The sequence below is a fragment of the Cetorhinus maximus genome, chromosome 8 (assembly GCF_964194155.1).
Source record: "Cetorhinus maximus chromosome 8, sCetMax3.hap1.1, whole genome shotgun sequence".
Taxonomy (NCBI): Eukaryota; Metazoa; Chordata; class Chondrichthyes; order Lamniformes; family Cetorhinidae; genus Cetorhinus; species Cetorhinus maximus.
Window position 1 is genome coordinate 83,464,077 of NC_135886.1, and position 23,782 is coordinate 83,487,858.

Here is a 23,782-nt window from a genome sequence, read left to right on the forward strand (position 1 = left end):
ACCTTCCATACTATGTTATACTTTCTAAACCAATTGCTTTCCTTAGTGCAACACTTCCATGGCACCAACAAACTTGGGAACCAACAGATTTCACAAAGAGCTTGGATCATCTTAACTTCCAAATATCATTTCAATTCTCCATCCCATTCTTAACACTGCTCTTTATCCAGCTCCCTTTATTTTAGAAGTGTTAACTGGTAAAACATGAACTACCTTTACCTGGAGATCTATTTCACATATCTACTGCTGTGTGGGGAAACAGGTCAATATTGTTCAGAAGATAAAGTGCTTAAAATTGCAGATGGTATTTAAAATTTGCCCTTATTGATAACTCCAAACAAAGGTTAGGGCAATATAATTCACATGTATCCCAACATGATTAGCTTGCTGAGAATGGCTTCAAACTGGCTGACTATTTTCAATGAATAGTCATAATCATCCTGATCTTTCTCTTCCTATATCCCACATATAAAAAGGTTGTTAATAATACATATTACTGTGCAATTGTCCATACCTTGATGGGGCCTTGCACTTGCAATACTGCTGTGCAACTGGGTTCATCCAAGACATTGTTCCCCCAGTTAACATTTGAACCTTTTGTGTTTGGAGATCGCCTGAATTCTTTCTGAACATCCTGCACCAGAAAGAAACATCACCTTAGTCCCGAGTTAGACTGGATGCCTTGTGTAACAACATTCCAGAGACGTACAAGTATTGGTGGCATCCCACCAGCCTTGTTTTAGTGAAAGCCTAAGATTTATATTGGGTAAATTATAGCCAAATATTTGACCCTGTGGCCATTTTAAGTGATGTTTCAAGGCACCTCCTGTTTGAGTTACTGGGTTGGGAATACAGTAAAGTCTTTTAACTTCATTTCAACACTGTATATAAAGTTCAATGTACTCAATATTATATAGATTTATAATGGAATTGAACAGTGTTCAGAGGAAGTCGAGTTAATTTGTTCTTATAATAAATGTAGGCTAAACAAGTTGCAACAGTTGTCTCCTTAAATACAATAATGGAGCATGATGAAATTATTTGCATTTATGCAATTCCTTTCACATGTTCAGCATATCAAAAGTGCTTGACAGCTAATTAATTATTTTTGAGGTATAATCATTGCTGTTTTGTAGGCAAATATGTGGTTTTGCAGCCCAATTGTGCACAGGAGCTAGAAGAATGACAAATTAATCTGTTTTGGTGGCGTTGGTTGAATAATGAATATTAGTTAAGACAGCAGAGGTGAAAAGAATCAATGGGATCTTTTACATCCACTTGAATAGGCAGATGCAGCCTCCATTTAACCACCCAACTGAAAGACGGTACCTTTGACAATGTAGCACTTCTTCAGTGCTGCACTGAAGTCTCAGTTTGAAAGTGCTAAAGGAGTAGGTCTTGCACAACACTCTCCTGCCTCAGGCAAGAAAGTGCTTCCAACCAAGCTAACACTTATAAGCTGAACAGTGCAACTGCAGCTTGCATTTCTTTAGTGTACTTAAATATCTCAAAGTGCAGTACAGAAGTAATCAAACAAAAATTGTTGCCAAAGTTGGGGTTATTTAGAGGAATGACAAAGTTTGGTCAAAGAGATGGGATTTGAAGAAGGTCTTAAATAGCTGCTGAGTTGTCAGTTTGTGTTTGGATTAATATTCCATATATAAAAAGGACTATTACCCATAATATAGCATTTCTCAGTGCAGCACTGAAGGGTTAGCCTGGATTATGTGCTCAGCTCTGCAGCGGGTCTAGAGGCCACAGCATTCTGGCTTTGAGGAAATAGTGTCACCAACATTATGGAGCTGCACTTGTTAACTAGGGACAGAAGTTTACAATTACTTTTAAATTACAAATATATTTAAAACTTCACAGTTCACTGGGGGATCCCGTCCATCCACCCTACCCCATGCCATCCCAGAACCAGATTAAAATAACTCTCGTATCCTCAAGGCTTAAACTCCTTTCAGATTTTTGTGCACTTAGCATGGAAAATGCAGAAAATGCATGCTCCCTGCACAGAGCTTCATGAGCTGAGACACCCCAATTGGAAAATCCTGCAGCAAACAAACACTGTCCTCTGCACAGGGAGCAATACAAAGTGGGGAGGGAAGATGAGAGAAGTACTCAATGAGGAGGGAGATGGAGCAAAATACAAAACAGAGCGAGAGTGTTCACTTCAGCCTTTGATGTGCATTGTATAACGTGTTTTGTTCCAGGTGTCATTGGAATTGTCTTGCTTTTTCTCATTGCAGTCAATACTGTCCAAATTTCACATAAGTATTTCTTCTTTAAGTATTACTTATCCTTAAATCTTTCTTTTGTGTTGATTTGTAAATTATGCTACTCATCACCACGGTAAACATTAAATATTTTATTCGGTGCTTGGTGATACCAGGACTCAATTAATATAAATGCAATATCATTTGCAAAGAGTGGGCAAGTGTCATGTGATCAAATGTACTGTGATTAAGCAGCTCGAGCTGTGTCAGGTGATTGAATAACACGTGGGTGAAATGTTACATCACCAAATCTCCAGAGACACAATTTTACAGGCCCCCTGCAGAGCATTTGCTGGTGGAGGTGCCCGTAAAATTTCCTGGGTGGCCTTCTCCCTGCCTACCTGCCCTGCCTCGATCCATCTGAAATTTTATGGACAGCAGGCGAGGCATAGGACAGTTCGTCCACCCTTGCTCCCAATGGAGGCCACTTGCCATCCTAATTCTGAGGTCAGCAGGAGGTCAAGAATGAGGGTTAAGTCTGGCAGGTTATCCTGTTCAGGCATCAGGTGTGAAAGGCCAGGGCATATCCCTCAAGGACCCTCTTTTCCCAATTAGGGACCCTCTCCAAGGTCTCCCACCTCCTCCCCAATCCCGGGAGCTCCCCATCCCCCCCTGGATTTTGTATGCTGCCACAGCAACTCAGAATCCTTGGCAGCTGGCTGGCTTTGTTGGCTGGACAGCCCAAGTGGATCAGATTGGTTCCAATAGCATGGGGTCTGATCACTGTCCCAGCCGGGGCAGATTCAGGACCTGCCTCCTTTTTCTACCCACGGTGGCAGTTGTGGCACTGTGGGTTAGACCTTCCTTCAGACAGAGAGCTCCAGAAGAAGTCCTGTCTAAAGCTTCATTTTTAGGTATTTCTGGTGCTGCTCCTGGCATGCTCTTCGCCACTCTTCATTGAACCAGGGTTGATCCCTGTCTTGATGGTAATAGTACAATGAGGGATATGCCAGGCCATGAGGTTACAGATTGTGATCAAATACAATTTTGCTGATGATGGCCCACAGTGCCTCATGGATGCCCAGCTTTGAGCTGCTAGATTTGTTCTTAATCTATTTACCAGACAACATGATGGAAGGTGTCCTCAGTGTGGGGACAGGAATTCATCTCCACATGTATTGTGTGGTTGTCACTCAACCAATACTGTTATGGGCAGATGCATCTGCAACACAGATTAGCAAGGGCGAGTGATGGTGCTTTTTTTCCCCTCTTGTTGGTTTGCTCACCATCTGTTGCAGGCCCAGTCTGAAGATATGTCCCTCAAAACTCAACCAGCTCGGTCACTACCAAGTCATTCATGGTGATTCTGCACCTTCTGAGCCCTTGCTACCCTCTGTAAACAACCAACAAGTCAAGAACAAAGAGGATTAATATTTATTTTGGCTTTGGTTTCATGGTTGAAACAGCAGTACCATTTGGATCTGTCCCTCCCTATGACATTCAAGGCAGGCTGGAAATGATTTTGGACTTTGGAAAAGGAAATGTTGAAAGGGTAACCATACTTGCTCTGAGCTCAGCCTGGAATCACTGAAGGAGGCCATAAAGAACATGCATATGATCCTAACCACAATTTTTCATCATGAAATCATGTCAAGGAAGTCTTTAATGAATTGCCTTAGAATAATTCTCTTCTCAGGAACTCACATTGGTTCAGCATGATGTCCCCTAAATACTTCTGAATCATTGAGGTTCCCTCATCTGAGCTGACAAGCCAGACAACAAAATGCAACGTTAAGTTGCAAGACCTAATGATCTCCATGCTGTTTACATCACTAGTTAACAAAATGCAAGACAGGTTTAAATGGGTCTTTCAGGAGAACGAAGATATGGGATCTCCTTTTCCATATTTGGCCAAGTTTCCAAACATGCCTGCATTTTAGCAGACTCGGCCTCAAAGAATGATTGAGTCCTGGTTACAATTTTGATTCAGAACGGTCGGACCAAAATGGTATTTGCGCCAAACTGAGTTAAATGCTTTAAGAGATATGACAGCATTTCACTGTTAAAGAAAACATTGCACACAGCATTTGTTCAGAATATTTTTCTAACCTGTGAGGAACTCCAATTTGTACGGTTGCCTCGTTCTCGGTGACAGAGAAAGCTGAGCAGCTGCACTCTTCTAAAGCAATCTGCTTCATTTGGGTGTCTGTGAGCAGCAGGTATGAAACCAGTAGAGACTTTAAAAGCTCTTCAAAATGTCAGCACAGTGACTTTATGACACTTTTCTAGAGCGAGGCCAAGAGATGTGAGCTGTTCTACAATTCCAGTCAGGCTCAGGCCAGTATACCTGCTTGTGGTACTGATGGAAGTGCATTCATCGCCTATTCCCAGGATCCTCCAATTTCCATCTCGAGTTATACCATTTCATTTTTTGCTCAACCTAGGTTAGCCATTCATGTTTATGCAAACTTCTCTGCAATTGGATGTTTGAGGCTTCATTGAGAATTCTCTCAGCTTTGATTCACAATTAGAAACAAAATCATTAGGCAGAAAAATCCCAACACGAGGGCTGAGATGGATAGGCGAAGGGGCTGAATAACTGAGGTTATAATCTGATTACAGTCTCTGGGGCCTTGGATAGAGTGTACACAGGGGTGAAATGATCAAACACTTTTTCAGACAGGGTAGGGGAAATCTGGAACTCTTTACTGCACAACACTGGAGATTGGGCCAATTGAAATTATGCAAGTTGAAATCATTAGATTTTTATCAAAGGATAATGAGCAAGATGGGTAAATGAGGTTGAGGTACTGACCAACCTGATCTAGTTAAATGATTAAACAACTACAAGAGTGAATGCTCTATTCCTGTTCATATGGCAACCAGGAAATTGGAAGCAGTTTCCTGGCTTTCAGCATGCAAACCTGTAAACTTCCTCCTCCCCAAGTGAAAGAGAGGACTTTCCAAGTTCGCATTTCACTAATTTGATCAAGGGAGTCCTTAATAATCACCAATATATTTTCCAATACTGCACTGCGCAGCTGCTGGATGGCCTGGTGATATTCCAGTTTATGTAGGCTATTTAATCCTTTCCCTGAGAACTTTCACCTTCACCATGGCAAAAGAACCAAAGGCGTCATGGGGAAAAAAACTTATTTTTACACAACGAGTTGTTAGAATCTGGAATGCACTGCCAGGGAGTGTGGTGGAGGCAGATTTAATCGTGGCTTACAAAAGAAAAATGGATAATTATCTGAAGAGAAAAAAATTGCAGTGAAATAGCAAGGGAGTGGGACTAGCTGAGGTGATCTTGCAGAGAGCTGGCATGGACATGACAGGCTGAATGGCCACCTTCTGCGCTGTAATCATTCTATGATTCTATCAGAACTCTTCTTCACAAGGGCATTTAAAAATGACTCCATGCTGCAATACATTTTAGGAACCATTCCACACCTTGAGACTCAAAGGCTAAAATCCCTCACTTCAACATTACAGGGATTATTATTCCACTCTAACTAAGGACCCGAGATAGGTGTGTGGAGTAGTCAGAAAGGACAAAATGAGGGACCAGCACGTCAGGGGTCGGTGAAGATTGTAGGAAAATCAAAGAAAGTAGCTGAGAAGTGATTGAAATAGTATGGCCTTCTGTTGTGGAGAGAGAGGGGAAATGTTGTGAGGCGAGTGAGGGAGACGGGACTGCCAGGATGGAGGAGGAGGGGAAGGCCTAGGGCCAGTTGGAAAGATGCGGTGGTGAGAGACTTAAATGCAGCGGGGTTGGAAGAGGAATGGGTGGCTGAAAAGAGGAGATGGAGAAGGACGAGCAACCAGTATTGTGGAGACCCCAAGTAAAATGGGAGATGCTGAAAGAACTAAGAAGTTATCCTCTCAGAATTGACATCCTGAGTTGCCTGATATATAATAGCAGCTCAGATTTGGTTTTTGCTGTAAATTCTAGCTATTGCTCTTCAATCTGAAAAAACTTAACTAAATAATTTACGTGGCTAATAATCAATTAAAGACCAAGTTGTCTTCAATCAACATATTCACAAACTAAAATTAAATCTCTCCTGACTGTACATGTACACTCTGACTGTTCTTTCTCTCCTGTGATTAACACCATTGCTTTACACAGTATTTTCAATCCACTCTCCAGTCATCTTTCCCACATTTGGATGGAATTGATGAACTTACTTGTTTTTTAAACTCTCCTCTTTTCTCTCACACATCAAAATATGCATTCTGTGCCACTTTGCTGTTTTATGCCCATCCTTTTCATCTTTAAGTTGTTATGGTTTTCATTGTGAAGCCAGGTGACATATCCAGGAAGACAGGTGATACAAGTCCTGTGTTGTATGCCAACAAAGGTCTTGACAGCTGTTTGTGACAATTTAAGCCACATGAAAATTAAGGCACAGACCTGAGATACAGAACATACCAATATGGCTGCATATGTAATACTTGGCAATTAAATATATTGTGCAGCTGGTTGTCCCTAATATGGACCTTACAGCATCACCAACTTTCAAAGTACTCATTCGAAAACTTGTAGCTTGCCTTCCCTAAACATAAGAAATAGGAGCTCATGGCCACTTGAGCTTGCCCCGCCATTCAATACAATTATGATTGATCTTCTGCCTCAACTCCCCTTTCCTGCCCACTCCCCATATCCATTGATTCCGCACCACCAAAAATCTCTCGAACCCAGTCTTGAATAAGCTCAACGCTGGAGCATTCAAACGCTCTGGGGCAGAAAATTCCACTGATTTACAATGCCTCGAGTGAAGAAATTTCTCCTCATTTTCAGTCTTAAATGGTCGACCCTTTAACCTGAGACTGTGCCCTCGTGTTCTGGATTCCCCAGTGTTCTGGATTTCCCAGCCAGGGGAAACAACCTCTCAATGTAAACCCTGTCAAGCCCCATCAGAATCCTGTATCTTTCAATGAGATCAGCTCTCATTCTTCTAAACTCCAGAGATTACAGGCCCAATCTACTCAGCATCTCATCCTACGACAACCCTCTAACCCCAGAAACCAATCTAGTGATCCTTTGTACCACCTCCAAGGCAGTATATCCTTCCGTAGATATGGAGACCAAGGGCAGGATTTTCCCCACGGGTTCAGAACTCCAATGTCAGACTCAACTGGGGGCCAGAAGACAGCACTGTGTGGGGAACAGTCACTCGGCTGTGATTTTCACCAAATTGGCCAATTAATGGCCAGAAGGTGAGCTAACTGCCAATTAAGGACAGCAGACAGGATGTTGAAGCTGAAGGGCCAATAGGAGGCCCTCCAGCACAGAAGTAGTAGAAGCTGGCCTTTCAAGGTCACAGAGTTTCATCCCAAGATGCTCTCCCGCCATTGTATTTTTAAAATTTCAAATAAAAAAGCTAAAAAATCCCGAAGCAACCAGGCTACCAGTGTAGAGGGGGCCCTTCCCAAAGAACAGCTTGTGGCAGGCAAGTGGAGAGGACCTTTAAGCTTGCCAGGAATGCAAGCCCCTGGTCTGCCACTGGGAGGCAATCTCAAGGCAAGTACATTGTTCCTTGGTACATCCAGGGAACTGGGGGCCAACTGGTAAATTCAAGTTGGCCTGTAGTCTTTAAAAGGCTGTAAACAAGGTCAATTTGAAAATGTCCCTAGGGGCAGGATAGAACTGGGGAACAAACATGCTGGCTGGCAGCAATACAAAATTTCATGCCCACCCACCTGTGCCCACCCTCATCTGAGCCTAAAAATTCTCCATTGGTTGGAATCATACCTAGCACAGAAAAAGATGGCGGAGTTTATTGGAGGCCAATCGCCTCAGCCCCAGAATATTGTTGCAGGAGTTCCTCAGGGTAGTGTCCTCAGCCGCTACATCAATGACCTTCCTTCCATCATAAGGTCAGAAGTGGGGATGTTCACTGATGATTGCATAACGTTCAGCACCATTCACAACTCATCAGAAACTGAAGCAGCCCGTGTCCATATGTAGCACGACCTGGACAATATTCAGGCTTAGGCTGATAGGTGGCAAACACAAGTACCAGGCAATGATCATATTTAACAAGTGAGAATCTAACCATCTCCCCTTGAAATTCAACAGCATTACCATCATGGAAAACCTCACCATTAACATCCTGAGGATGACCACTGACCAGAAACTGAACTGGACCAGCCATTTGGAATAATGTGGCTACAAGAGGAGGTCAGAGGCTGTGAATTATGCGGTGAGTAACTCACCTAATGACTCCTCAAAGCCTGTCCACCATCTACAAGACACAGGTCAGGAGTGTGATGGAATACTCTCCACTTGCCTAGTGAGTGCAGCTCCATCAACGCTCAAGAAGCTCGACATCATCCAGGACAAAGCAGCCAATTGATCGACACCCCATCCACCACTTTAACCATTCACTCCCTCCACCAGCAGCACACCGTGTACCATTTCCAAGATGTACTACAGCAACTCCCTGAACTTCCTTCGACAGCACTTCCAAATCCACAGCCACTGCCACCTAGAAGGACAAGGCCAGCAGATAGATGGGAACACCACCAACTTCAAGTTCCCCTCCAAGCCACGTACCATCCTGACTCGGAAATATATCGCTGTTCTTTCACTGTCGCTGGGTCAAAAACCTAGAGCTGCCTTCCAAACAACACTGTAGGTGTACCGACACCACATGGACAGTAGCAGTCAAGAAAGTGGTTCACCACCAACATTCTCAAGGGCAATTAGGGATGGGCAACAAATGCTGGCCCAGCCAGCAATGCTCACATCCCACAAAATAATTTTTTTTTTTAAATAAAGGGGCTGCATCTTCCAGTCGGTGAGTTGGGGGCAGGGCCTGCTCACCAACGCGTAAAATGACACGAGGTAGGACTTTGGGCATACTCCTGACGTCACCCCTCGTCATTTAGATTTTCAGTTTGGCGGGCACGCAGCCGAATCGGCTGTACGCCCACCAAACTATCAAAGGCCTACTAAGCCCATTAGAAAAGTAATTAAAATGATTAATGGATCTGCCCATCCAACCTTAAGGTTGGCGGGCAGGCAAAGAGCCCAGGTGGCCTTCAGAAGAAACCTCATCCACGGGCGGGATGAGGGTTCATGAGGGTATTAAAATGTGTGTAAAAATGTTTAAATAAAAGAAATTGACACGTCCCAGCTCACGTGACAGTGGCACATGAGGGGACATGTCAGGAAAATTCTCCCTACCGTTTAAAATTTTTTTCTAACTTCCACTTTGCCTCAGGGAGATCTGTGTGCTCTTTCATGCGTGTGCGCACTCCCGGCTCAGGGAGCACACAGCACTTCCCAGCGGACGTCATGCTGGGTGAGCCTTAATTGGCCTGCCCATGTAAAACCCCGGGAACCTGCCCACCTACGCCCACTCCCACACAACCACCCCCCCCACCCCACCCCCTCCCAACTGGGGTAAAATGCTGCCCAAGGAAAAGAAAAAGTTTTTACAGGCTTAGAAAATATCCACCTTAGCTCGAGGCATTTGAGATCGATTTTAAAAAATGGATTCAGTTGTTGGGAATTAGTGAATTATATTTTTTTGCTTTTACCTATTGTCAAATATTATGCATTGAATCAGCAAACTCTGACCAAAAATGGGCTTACACATAAATGGAAAAAGTCAGGACATCCCAAAGTGCTTTACTGCCAATTGATTATATTTTAAGGCTAGTTGCTGTTGTCGTGTTAGGAAATGCAAAATCAGAGCATGATCTCACAAAGAGTAAATAAACAAATGATCAGATTATCGGTTCCTGTCATGATGGCTGAACGGTTAATTTGCCCCACACATATTCAAACTAGCACCTTGACAGGAGATCAATAAGAGTGCTGCTCCACATGAAACTACTGGTAATTAAAACAAGTTCAAAAGTTTGAAGCTTTTGATAAACAGGGGTAGCAAAAACACTTCAGTAAGTAGAAAATCAATCAGGGATAGAAGACACAGCTCCCTTTGTGTGTCTCCTTTGCCACTCATTACCCATAGGCATTGTATTTAACATTCACTGGGCTGGATCCACTACTTTCAGAAACACCCTTATGCCTACACACAAATAATTAGTTGAAACTGCTCTTGTGTTTGTAATTCTCAGACTGTTTCAGTGTTTGAAGTACTGCCAGGATTTGCTTGGGAGTTACAGTGTGTGCTTAAGTGATGCCATATCCGCAAATAAGCTTTCTAAACCTGCACTGTGTACAAAACACATTTCATCAAGTATCACAGAACAGGTACGAGTTCTGATCACAGAGGAATCTTTTAATTAAAGATTTCCCAATGAAGCAAAAGGTGATAATCACTTACATTAAAAGCTCCCTTGCACACATTTGAGGCACGTACTTCATGATAAAGGATGCTGGCCGGTGAATTCCTCCAAGCTACTCCCAATCTGCTGGAGTTACTTCGTTGGATGTTCCAATGAAGACAGGCCAGCTGAGCAGAGCAATTTCTTGACCATTGTCCCCATTACGATTAGTAAGTCCATTACTAAATCCTTATGATCCCACCAACAGTTTGTATTTTTTATATCATCCTCAGCTAAAACTGTCTCAAGGCACTTCACAAAGGAGTTAGCTGATGCTAAACAGCAGCATTCATATAGTGCCTTTCATACACTCAGGATATCCTAAGGTGCTTTACAGCCAATGAAGAATTTTGAAGTGTATTCATATGTAGTATATAGAAATATAACAGCTAACTTGTGCATAGTAACAGCTCACCACTCATTTAGAAAAATGATCAGGTAACATGGTTTAATGGTACTGGTTGAGGGATGAACATTGGCCAGGACAGCAGGAGAACTCCTCTGTTGTACTTTGAATAATGTAATGGGACCATTTACTCCCACCTGAAAGGGCCTTGGTGTAGCACCTCATCTTAAAGACAACATCTCTGGAAGTACAGCATTCCTTCAGTATTGTAGTGAAGTAGATGAGCTGGGTTTTTGCCATTCTTGACTGAGAGCCCAGACATCCATTAGTCTGTTGAAACAGCTGGGCCCAAGGAAAACATTGCTTGATTGACAGCCTTCTCTATTAGATTTATTTCTCAATTGCTCAGTGTTGATTTACACAAGATAAAGAGATGTAAAGTGCTTGCAGCATTTGCAATTGATAGTTTAATGAGCTGGCTGATTGACATTTTTATAGGGCTGCAGTAAAAGGAGTTTTTTGGAAGAAACTTATGAATGAATGATTTTTTTAAAGCTATATCACACATGATATTGTTATATGGGGTTAATTGGTTCTGTACGGTATATACTGGGTAAATGGACATTGAAGTGCCACAGGTTGGCATGGAGGGTATGAAGAGTCTTTGAGGTGAATTGGGGGCATAAGGTGGCATGGAAACTGTGTGGAGGGGTGTGAGGGATGAGGGCTATTTTCTGTTTTATTGTAACTGAGGCAGAGTCCCAGAGCACTGAGGCTCACCTTTTAAACAGCCAGCTTCTGGAGCCCCTGTGGCTTCCTCCTAACTGTTTCCAGGGTGGGAGGCCCGACTCCAGTTAGCACCCACAACGACACCCCCCCTTCCCCCACTCCCACCCCACGGAACAAAAATTGTGCCTCTGCAGGCACTTTCTTCCAAGGTGAGTGCGCCCAGCCAGGAAATTTCCCAACTCCCACTCCTGTCTCTAGAATGAAAACCTCGCCCAAAATATTCAAGTTTCTGCAGTGGGACTTGAGAGACAACTAAAGCGTAGTCAAAAAGTTATGACGTGAGATGACTTTAAAAGTTGTTCAATGAAATCTCAAGGCAAAGGTGTCAGAGTTAGAGAATTTAATATGGTAGAGCTGTGGTGCCTGGAAAATATGCTACTAATGGACAAGTGCAGGAAGAGCTAAGTGCATAGTTTGGGATACAATACTGGAGGCTGCTGTAGCTGTAGGGTTGGAGAAGGCCATGAAAGAACATGTAAACATGGTCAAGAATTTTGAATTCCATACCAGTCTTCCTTTTCTCCAAATGCAAGGACAAGGGTGATATGATGAATGGGTGTTTATGAGGGACAGGATGCAAATGCAGAGTTTACATAGGAAGGAGCTCAGGATGCCAGTGTGGACATACTGAAGAAGTCAAGTTTTGAGGTCAAAAACAAGCTTAAAGCAGGATTTCCGCATCAATGGGAGTGATGTTAGGACAGAGATCAATAATGTCGAAAAGTGGAAGCCTTAAGAAGGACAGAGTTCTCATTTATAAAACTTTATTCAGGTTGCCCATCTGGGAATTAACAGAGACAGCCAAGTAATAAGGTAGGTAGTGGAGATATAAAGCTGGGCTTTGTGAGCATACTTACAGAAACTGATTTGATTCCTGCAGATGATGTCTCTAAAGGGTATCATGTAAATAGCAAAAAGAGGGACAAAGGTAGAATTTAGGATTGAAGAGGAAGGTAATGCTGGAGATATGATGGCTACATTGAGGTAGATAAGAGAGGAATCAAAACCACAGTGATTCCTTGATCAAATTACATCTCAATCAGCTAGGAGTCGGGTATCTGCTACAGGATATCCCAAAAGGTAACCAAGTTACCTGTATTATGATTACATCACAGGGTTTTATAGTTCAAATAGTTCAGTAGATCCAGTGATCTGGGAATCTTAGAAGTGAGTATACGGAGCAATGTGTGGGGTGGGAGAGAGGAGTGTTATGGGGTTAAAAGAGGGCCAGGAGTTAGGGAAGAAGTTGGGGGAGGAGGATTGAGAGTGAGGGGATGTATGTGGGTGAAGACAAGAATGTTAGGAGTTAAAAATAGAGCTAGAAGAGAGATTCAACCACCTTTTATGATTATCAGCAAAGATAGCAGCTATGCTGATGCAGGAAGGGATTGAGATGTCATACACACAGGTAAATCTACCTGTTGCTAATTCAACCAATTACAACTCAAGTTTTCTTGGCTTCTTGTCACAAATTCTAAAAATCAAGACTGTTCTAGAGAAACTAATGGGGCTAAAGGCTGATAAGTCCCCTGGACCTGATGAGTTGCATCCTAGGATATTAAAGGAAGTAGCTACAGAGATAGTGGATGCACTGGTAATAATCTTCCAAGAATCCTTAAATTCTGGAAAAGTCCCAGAGGATTGGAAAACTGACAATGTAACACCCTTATTCAAAAAGGGAGGGAGACAAAAAACAGGTAACTATAGGCCAGTTAGCTTAACATCCGTTATTGGGAAAATGTTAGAGTCTATTATAAAGGATGTAATAGCAGAGCATTTAGAATTACATAATCTAATCAAGCAGAGTCAGCATGGCTTCATGAAGGGGAAATCATGCCTGACAAATTTACTGGAATTCTTTGAGGTGGTAACTAGCAGGATAGATAAAGGGGAACCGGTAGATGTAATGTAGTTGGATTTCCAAAAGGCATCTAATAAGGTACCATACACAAGGCTACTTAATAAGATAAGAGCATATGGTGTTGGGAGTAGTATATTAGCATGGATAGAGAGTTGGGGTAAGGGGGCATTTTCAGGTTGGCAATCTGTAACTAGTGGAGTGCCACAGGGATCAGTGCTGGGGCCTCAATTATTTACAATGCATATTATTAGTTGAGGGAAGTGAATGTACTGTTGCCAAATTTGTGGATGATACAAAAATAGGCAGGAAGGCAAGTAGTGAGGATGACACAAGGAGTCTACAGAGGGATTTAGACAGGTTAAGTGAGTGGGCAAAAAAAAATGGCAGATGGAATATTACATGATAAAATGTGAGGTTATGCACTTTGGCAGGAAGAATAGAGGAGCTGAATATTATTTAAATGGAGAAAGACTCCAGAACGCTGCAGCACAGAGAGTTTTGGGAGTCCTTATGCATGAATCCCAATACAAGTTCAACAAGTAACAGTGAAGACAAATGGAATAAATGCAAAAAAACTGCGGATGCTGGAAATCCAAAACAAAAATAAAAGTACCTGGAAAAACTCAGCAGGTCTGGCAGCATCTGCGGAGAGGAACACAGTTAACATTTCGAGTCCGTATGACTCTTCAACAGAACTAAGTAAAAATAGAAAACAGGTGAAATATGACAAATGGAATGTTGGCCTTTATTTCAAAGGGAATGGAGTATAAAAATAATGAAGTCTTGCTAAAACTATGTAAGGCACTAGTAGATCACACCTGGAATACTGTGAACAGTTTTGGTCCCCCTATCTAAGGAAAGATATACTGGCATTGGAGGCAGTCCAGAGAAGATTCACTAGATTGATTCAGGGTATGGAGGGATTTTCTTATGAGAAGAGATTGAATAGGTTGAGCCTGCACTTATTGAAGTTTAGAAAAATGAGAGGCGACCTTATTGAAACATGTAAGATTCTTAGGGGGCTTTTAGGTTGTTTCCCCTTGTGAGAGAGTCTCGGAGCAGAGGACATAATCTCAAAGTAAGGGGGGTCACCCATTTAAAACAGGGATAAGGAGGAATTTCTTTCAGAGAGTAGTTATTCTGTGGAATTCTTTACCACAGAGGGCTGTAGATGTTGGGTCATTAAGTATTTTCAATGCTGAGATAGACAGATTTTTAATCAGTAAGGGAATCAAGGGTTATGGGGGGAAAGGCAGGAAAGTGGAGTTGAGGATTATCAGATCAGCTATGATCTCATTGAATGGCGGAGCAGACTCGAATAGCGTACTTCTGTTCCTCCGTCTTATGGTCTCAAAATCTTTCGTGCTGACTGATGTATGTATAAGTGTGCTTTGTACTGATAGCTTAGACCTTTGGACCTACCAATCTATAAAATATTGAACATTAATAAGCTAAATCGATAATAAGCTAAGCATGTCTATTTGTAACTGTTTATTTGTTTAAAAGTAAAAACTTGTATTTAAAGTGATTGTAGTTCAACTCATCCTGACTAATGAGAGGCTGTGAAAGTGACTTACCTGTCCAAGGATCAGGGTGGTGCTCTGCGGGCTGTTTCCGTGCCGGTATAGAGTGCCAATGTTGGTGGGACTCCCAACAACGAGGTACGATTTCTGCTCATTGGTGGCAAATACTGGGTTTGGAGAGCTGGCGCGTCCGATACTCTCGTAATAAGAATTTTCCGAGGCTGTGGATGAACTTCCTGGCCGCAATCGCAATGACATGTTGGGAAGCGTGTCGCCTGGGCTAAGCGACCAGCTTGCGACGGAGGATCGGGGCTGCTCCAAATCTGAGACTTGTCTGGTTGGGGTGAACCGACCGGTCGAGTGAACAAATAAAAGTTAAAGGCAACAGGCTGCAGAATGTTTCACTTCCAAGGCATAGGCGTGTCTAAACCAAGCCTTTGTGCGACACACCTTCCCGGGGCTCAGAGTGGTAGCTCTCTGTACAAAACCTCCGAGGACGCCGTCAGCACATTCACAAACACACCCTTCTCAGCCCAGACAAGTTCTCATAAAGGAAACGCTTCACTCCTTTCTCCAATTTCCCCGATTTCTTGAATGGTTGAAAATGAACATCTCTCGGAATATTCATTTGATTAATTTCTGTAAACCCACTAAATAAGGCTCTCTCTCTCCGTTAAGCTACTTTAACCAGGCTTCTGGTCATCTGCCCTTAAATCTTCTCAGGTGATTCAGTGTTAACTTTTGATCGCCAATGTTTCCGTGAAGCGTTTAATTACGTTAAAGGCGCTATGTGAATGCAAGTTGTTGCAGTTGTAAAACGAATAAAACTCCAGATGCCTTTAACAACATAACTTGCATAAACTATTGAGAGCGTGACATTAACATGTAAAACATTAGCAGACCGTTCACATCTAGGAGTGAGAACGCACGACACCCAAAAATATTGGATCGTACACGAGTAACTTAGAAAAAATGCATTTGTTCTCCTAAATTTATATATGAAGTAAACGTGCAAGTTTTCATGTGTCATAATTGTGCAAAATAGATTCAATATTGACAACTCATTTGCATACTGTTGATTACGCCAGTTTATAATCTGCAAAGGAGGGCGGAGTTTGTATAACACCTCACTGACGAATTCTGCCCTCAAGCATCGTAGAAAAAATCCTGCTTCTTTCATATATACGTTCAAAGCATGTTTTCTTTGTAACCGCACCATTAAACTCTGAGTTACTTCGTGCTTAACATTTTTCTAATTTTTAAAAAAATACAGTACCTAGACTTCGACAGTGATATATGCAATTTCGAACCCTGTATTGAACATTGAGTCAGCCAATGATGGTTGACGTGATTGCTTTAAGAAGTGTATTTTCTGGATTGGTGGGTGAATCGAGTGCTTCAGTCAGGAAGCCTGCCATTGAAAATCTAGAATGCTAAAAGTGGCACCGATGAGATATAGCAAGAATATGTTAGTGCAATGGTTATACTATGTTGACAACCCAGTGATGTAAATTCAAATTCCATATGGCAAGTTGTTAATTGCATTTAATAAAGTTGGGTATTTTACAAACTAGTACAAGACAAAAGTTACAGAATAATTATACCAAATTTTGGCAATTGCATATGACAGTAAGAGCTTCTTTAAATATATAAAAAGGAAGAGAGAGGCCAAAGTGAACATAGGCCCCTTAGAGAATGAGGTTGGAGAAATAATAATGGGGAACCAAGAAATGACAGAGAAGTTGAATAAATACTTTGCATCAGTCTTCACAGTAGAAGATACTAATAGCATTCTAAAAATACTAAATAATCAAGGGGCAAAAGGGGCGGAGGAGAAATAAATACAATAACTATCACTAGAGAAAAAGTACTAGGGAAACTAATGGAGCTAAAGGCCAATAAGTCCCCTGGGCCTGATGAGTTGCATCCTAGGATATTAAAGGAAGTAGCTACAGAGATAGTGGATGCACTGGTAATAATGTCCCCGAGGATTGGAAAACTGCCAATAAAGATCCTTATTCAAAAAGGAAGGGACACAATAAAAGGTAACTATAGGCCAGTTAGCTTAACATCCGTCATTGGGAAAATGTTGGAGTCTATTATAAAGGATGTAATAGCAGAGCATTTAGAAAGGCATAATATAATCAAGCAGAGTCAGTATGGCTTTAAGAAGGAGAAATCATGCCTGACAAATTTATTAGAATTCTTTGAGGAGGGAACTAGCAGGATAGATAAAGGGGAACCATTAGATGCAATATATTTGGATTTCCAAAAGGCGTTCGATAAGGTACTGCACATAAGGCTACATAATAAGGCAAGAGCTCATGGTGTTGGGGGTAGTATATTAGCATGGATAGAGGATTGGCTAACTAATAGAAGGCAGAGAGTTGGGATAAGGGGGGTATTTTCAGGATGGCAACCTGTAACTAGTGGAGTGCCACAGAGATCAGTGCTGGGGCCACAATTATTTACAATACATATTAACGACTTGGATAAGGGAAGTGAATGTACTATTGCCAAATTTGCAGATGATACAAAAATAGGCAGGGAGGCAAGTGGTAAGGATGACAAAAGTCTACAGGGGGATATAGACAGGTTAAGTGAGTGGGCAAAAACTTGGCAGATAGAATATAATGTGGGAAAATGTGAGGCTATGCACTTTGGCAGGAAGAATAGAGGAGCTGAATATTATTTAAATCGAGAAAGACTGTAGAAAGCTGCAGCACAGAGGGATTTGGGCATCCTCATGCATGAAGCACAAAAAGCTAACATACAAGTTCAGCAGGTAATAGGGAAGGCAAATGGAATGTTGGCTTTTATTCCAAAGGGAATGGAGTATAAAAATCAGGAAGTCTTGCTAAATCTATACAATGCACTAGTTAGGCCACGCCTAGAATACTGTGAACAGTTTTGGCCCCCTTATCTAAGGAAAGATATACTGGCATTGGAGACAGTTCAGAGAAGATTCACTAGGTTGATTCCAGGTATGGAGGAATTTTCTTATGAGAAGATGTTGAGTAGGTTGGGCCTGAACTCATTGGAGTTTAGAAGAATGAGAGTCTACCTTATTGAAACATATAAGATCCTTAGGGGGCTTGACAGGGTAGATGCTAAGAGGTTGTTTCCCCTTGTAGGAGAGTCTAGGACCATAGGGCATAATCTCAGCGTAAGGGGTAGCCCATTTAAAACAGAGATTAGGAGGAATTTCTTCTCTCAGAAGATAGTGAATATGTAGAATTCTTTACCACAGAGGGCTGTAGAGGCTGGGTTGTTAAGTATATTCAAGGCTGATATAGACAGATTTTTAATCAGTAAGGGAATCAAGGATTATGGGGAAAAGGCAGGAAAGTGGAGTTAAGGATTATCAGATCAGCCATTATCTCATTGAATGGTTCAGCAGATTTGATGGGCCAAATGGCATCTTATGGTCTTATTGTTTTTACTAGTCAAAGCTGAAGAGATTTCTGATGAAAAGTCGCAACCTGAAATTGAACTCTTGTTTTGCTCTCTCCACAGACTGCCAGACCTCCTGAGTATTTTCAGCATTCTCTGTGTTTACCTCAGATTTCCAGCATCCACAATATTTTGCCTTTGAGGAGGCCTCCATCTCTCATGAGGCTTAGCAATGTGTAAAGCCAGTCTTGCGAGTATGCTGCGTGGGAGATAACCATTTCAATGTGTAATTTAAACCCAACAGGTGCTTACTGTGGAAACAACCATTTAAGAAGCCCTTAAGAAAGCAACAGTTTAAGAAAGTTAAATATTGATATAGAAATTAAACCTACTTAAAAAATATGAACAAAATATGTAAAAGTAGCATATACAGGTTGCACTAAATGACACATCATGTGCATGCTTCCATTTTTCAGCCCTGAAAGCCAATGGCTTAGACCATTTCAAATAGACGATGTAGCACATTATCAATCTGTGATCATCCAGCCTTTATGGATACTTCCAGAACTCTTGCATAATCTTTGATACTGTTATTCAAATATAGTTTTGAAATGTTTATTTTCAAATGCATTACCTTTACTGTAAGAGAGCTTGCATTTATATACATGACCTCAGACATGCCAAAGGGCTTTATAACCTAATAAGTACTTTTGAATGTAGTCACTGTTGTAATCTAGGAAATGCAGCAGCCAATGTATGCACAGCAAGATCCCAGTGAGATTGAGCTGCATATCGTTGGTGTACACATGAAAGCTTCTGGATTATGAGCTTCTGTATGTAAATAATGAAGAGGGACACGAGGTTGTGATCCTGAAGTAAACCAATGATGATTATTTAGGCATAGGAGGGAAAACCTAGAGAAAGATGCAGGTGATGAATTTCTCTAACGTAACTGGTAAAATGGAATCATAAAGAAAAAAGGTGGATTTACGAGGAAAGACATTCAAAGATCATGAAGTGGCCAATGAAGACAACACGAAAATGAGGAAGGAAGATAGACTTGCATTTATATCATGGTTTGTTAAGTCTCTGAGAATGTCTGAAAGTGCTTCACAAAAATTATTTGTGTAATATAGTCCTGTTATTACATAGGTAAATATGAGTCAATTTGCACACAGCAAGATCCTACAAACCAGAATGAGATGAATGAACAGCTAATCTGTTTTTGTGGTGGGATTAAAGGGAGAACATTGGCCAGTAAGAAGTTCTTCAAATATTACTGTGGGAGAAATGAATTGTAGTTGAAAGACAATGAGGCATCACAGGACATTAAAAAGGAAAGTGCTGGAGATAGGGCTGCAGCTGAACTGAGAGTTGATTCTTTGAAGGGGTAGGTACTCGCAGTGGTTTTGAAAGATGTGGGGGCCATGTCAGAACAAAAGTAATGAACTGAAAATATGATCAAAGCATAGGAAAGCAAGTAATTAGGAGATGGGATCACAGGAGGTTGAAGGAGCATTTGAAAAACATCAGATCAGAGATATTTAGGCATAGGGAGGAGGTCATAGTTCAAAAATATTATATTTACACATGGTAATCAATGGATTATTAGTGAGTCTATCCTTAAACTGAGATACTTGGATAACATACTGTATGGGCTTGTATTCATCAATTGTCTCTCTCTTCTCCCCACCTCTCTCGAAGACATTGACTTCTTGCTCAGATGGGTGCCAGTTGTCTCTGATATTTCAGCTATGTTGCCACTATTCACATGTGAACTTTAACAGTGGACATGGACAGAATATTTGATCATAGGTAAATACAATGGAACCTAATCCTCTTCTCAATAAATGGTTGTATCCAAAAGAAATCGTTAGAGAGTCATCAGGAGAGAGAACACTAGCCAGTTTTTCTTACCCTAACACTGGGGTACCAAGTCCAGTTTTAGAATTCCTACCACTGCCATGGCTGCAATTAGCAAACTCAGTAGGAAATTGACTTTAATATTGTGTTTTAGATAAGGACAATGGCTTAAGGCATTAAAGATATTTACAAAGGTAGGCATACCACAAGTGTAGTTGCTTCATATCTATCATGGCATTGTTACAAAACACACAGAGGTCCAGCTGAAGCTTGACCTTGATTATCATTTGGGAATCCCTTAATATTTCTCACAAATCACAAGATAGCCCATTTCCATAGTCGGAGATAAATGGGAGGTTATGCATGTGGAACTGAAATCAAGTAAAGGATTAGGATGGATGGCCCAGTTCATTGGGTATGTGTATTCAGCAATGGGAGACTGATAACGAAGGTAAGAGCCCATGGGATCTAAGGCAATTTGGCAAATTGGATTCAGAATTGGCTGAGTGGCAGGAAGCAGAGGGTGATGGCCAAGGGGTGTTTTTGTGACTGGATGCCTGTGTCCAGTGGGGTTCCACAGGGATCGGTGTTGGGTCCCTTGCTGTTTGTGGTATATATAAACGATTTAGACTTGAATGTAGGAGGGTTGATCAGTAAGTTCACAGATGACATGAAAATTGGTGGGGTGGTGAATAGTATGGAGGATAGCCTTAGATTCCAGGAGGATATAGACGGGCTGGTCAGATGGGCTGATCAGTGGCAAATGGAATTTAATCCGGATAAGTGTGAGGTGATGCACTTGGGCAGGACAAACAAGGCTTGGGAATACATGATGAATGGTGGGACCCTGTGAAGTACTGAGGATCAGAGGGGCCTTGGTGTGCATGTCCACCGGTCCTTTAAGGTAGCGGGACAGGTAGATAAGGTGGTTAAGAAGACATACGGGACACTTGCCTTTATTAGCCAACGCATTGAATATAGGAGCAGGGAGGTTATGCTGGAACTGTATAAAACGCTGGTTAGGCCACAGCTAGAATATTGCGTGCAGTTCTGGAATCCACATTATAGGAAGATGTGATTGCACTAGAGAGAGTGCAGAGGAGATTTACCAGGATGTTGTCTGGGCTGGAGAGTTTTGGTTATGAGGAGAGATTGGATAGACTGGGGTTATTTTCCCTGGAGCAGAGGAGATTGAGGGGGGACATGATTGAAGTGTATAAAATTATGAGGGGCATAGATAGGGTAGACAGGAAGGAACATTTCCCCTTGGTGGAGGGATCAATAACCAGGGGGCATAGAGTTAAGGTAAGGGGCAGGTGGTTTAGAGAGGATGTGAGGAAGAATTTTTTCACCCAGAGGGTGGTGGGAATCTGGAACTCACTGCCAGAAAGAATGGTAGAGGCAGAAACCCTCATAACATTTAAGAAGTATTTGGATGTGTGCTTGCAATGCAATGCTGTAGACCCCTATGACTCTATTAATATGGGATGATTTTACTTTTGAACTGCTATTGCCTTTTAGATAGTGCTTTATTTGTCTTTCACTGGTTCTGTGCTGGGATTACAAAGACTCTGAAGTGAAATATTTATGCTCAGCTAAATATGTGTTTGAACTATCTGAAACTGAAGCTGTGTCTAGTGGTGAAAGTGGGCAATTGAGTATATGATTGTATGACAGGACTAGGGGACATAGCCTGAAAATTAGAGGCAGACCTTTCATGAGTGACCATGCAAAGGGTATAGAAGTTTGGAACTCTCTTTTGGAAATGGCAGTTGTTGGTAAGTTAATGGTTAATTTTAAATCTGATATTGATAGATTTTTGTTAACCAAACATATTAAGGGATATGGAACAAAGACAGGTATGTGGAGTGTGGTCACAGACCAGCCATGATCTCACTGAATGGCAAAATAGGTTTGAGGGGATAAATGGACAATTGCTATTCCTATGTAGCTACTTAGAGTGGTTAGAATTAGAAATGCACTGCCTGAAAGAATGGTAGAGACAAGTTCAATTGTGACTTTCAAAAGGAAATTGATAACCACCTGAAGATACACAATTTACAGGATTACAGAGAAGTGACAGCAGTGTGGGACCAGGTGAATTGATATTGCAGGGAGCTGACACGGATTCAAAGGGCCAAATGGCCTTCTGTGCTGTATCCATCCTATCATTCCATGATTCTTACCGTAATAATGGGAAAATCTGTAGAGGTGCCACCTAGAGGCATCACAGAAATGATAATGCCCACATAAGAATGCATGACCTACGTAGCAAATTTATTTCATTATTATAACAATGGTAAATCTGTTTGAAATACTCTCAAAGTCACATGATGTTGTGAAGTTTTCATTAAAAAGTGTACTTAGATGTATTTTGTTGTTAAAAGCACAATGTGATGTAAGTTGTTTATTTTAACTCTACAAAAGCTGTCAATCTGAATTTGACTTTGTACTATGCTTTTTAATTACAGTGTGACCTCAGTTGTATAGGTAAGTGAGTCACAAATGCATCAGGAATGTAGAATTATTTTCTTAAAGAAATAAGCAAGATACAAAATTGATTCAGGAGAATGATTTTCTCTGAAAGAAACCATTGTGTAGAATATGTGGTTATTCAAGTCAAGCAGTTGAATCTTTCTTTTATTTTGTCTTAGGTTTCATCTTTTTGTGCTTGCAACTCCATCTCCAATTTTGGGAGCTGGAAAAACCTTTCTTTCTCTCAGGCTTCCCTCACTTTTTCTTTTCCTGAAACTCTAAGCTCTATTCTCAGCTTTTCCAGCTGTATTTTGGCTAAAGTAAACTGGTCTGGTTCCAATGTGGCTTCTTCATCTGTTCCAATTCTGGACTGAGTCCTAAATGCTTGGCCAGCATCTTAAGAGGGTACGCCAAGATGGCTACCATTATCATGTGACCTGTACAACATTGCCAAGTCACTTTCCATATAAGGCAAGTGGTAATTCCATTCCATATCTGGGGTCTCTTTACCCCCTGTCATGATCAAAAAGGTCAAGGATGTTTACATTTCACAGTAGTTTATCAGGCAGTGTCTTTGTGCTTGGAGAAAAGCCTTCAAGCCAATGGAACACTAATTGAATTTTAAATGTATATATCTGAGGAATGTATCCTGGTCCCTTTGAGAGGTAAGAGAAAGATGATTGAAATCCAGGCTTCTCTCTGGTAGCCAGGAGTCATTTTGAGAACAGTCTTTAAACATAGTCCCAAGTTTTTCTTTTGCAAAATTTGACTTTCAGAACACTTTTTCTAAAAATCTGTAATATCATAGTGTGCACCATAACACTGAAAAGAGACATGTTACGGAAGTCTTGCACTCATCAGGACAAGTGCAAGAATGCCAAATTTCAAACAATCAGAACAATTTATACTACAGGAGAAAAGGTTGCTGATTGGTTGGCAGGTCAACTCTGATTGGCCAAGACATTGTCATGGAGAAAGCAATAGGAAACAATGGGCAGAATTTTTGGGT

At 41.4% G+C, this 23,782-nt stretch overlaps 1 protein-coding gene across 1 annotated transcript in view; it reads right to left on the reverse strand.

The window, feature by feature from the left end:
• pof1b (POF1B actin binding protein) overlaps positions 1-15,556 on the reverse strand; it is a 96,535-nt gene extending 80,979 nt beyond the window's left edge. Inside the window, exon 1 of the mRNA XM_078547216.1 lies at positions 15,097-15,556. Coding sequence (XP_078403342.1) covers positions 15,097-15,300 — 204 coding nt within the window. The 5' untranslated portion in view covers positions 15,301-15,556. The remainder of the gene's footprint in view (positions 1-15,096) is intronic.
• Between the last annotated feature and the right edge of the window lie 8,226 nt (positions 15,557-23,782).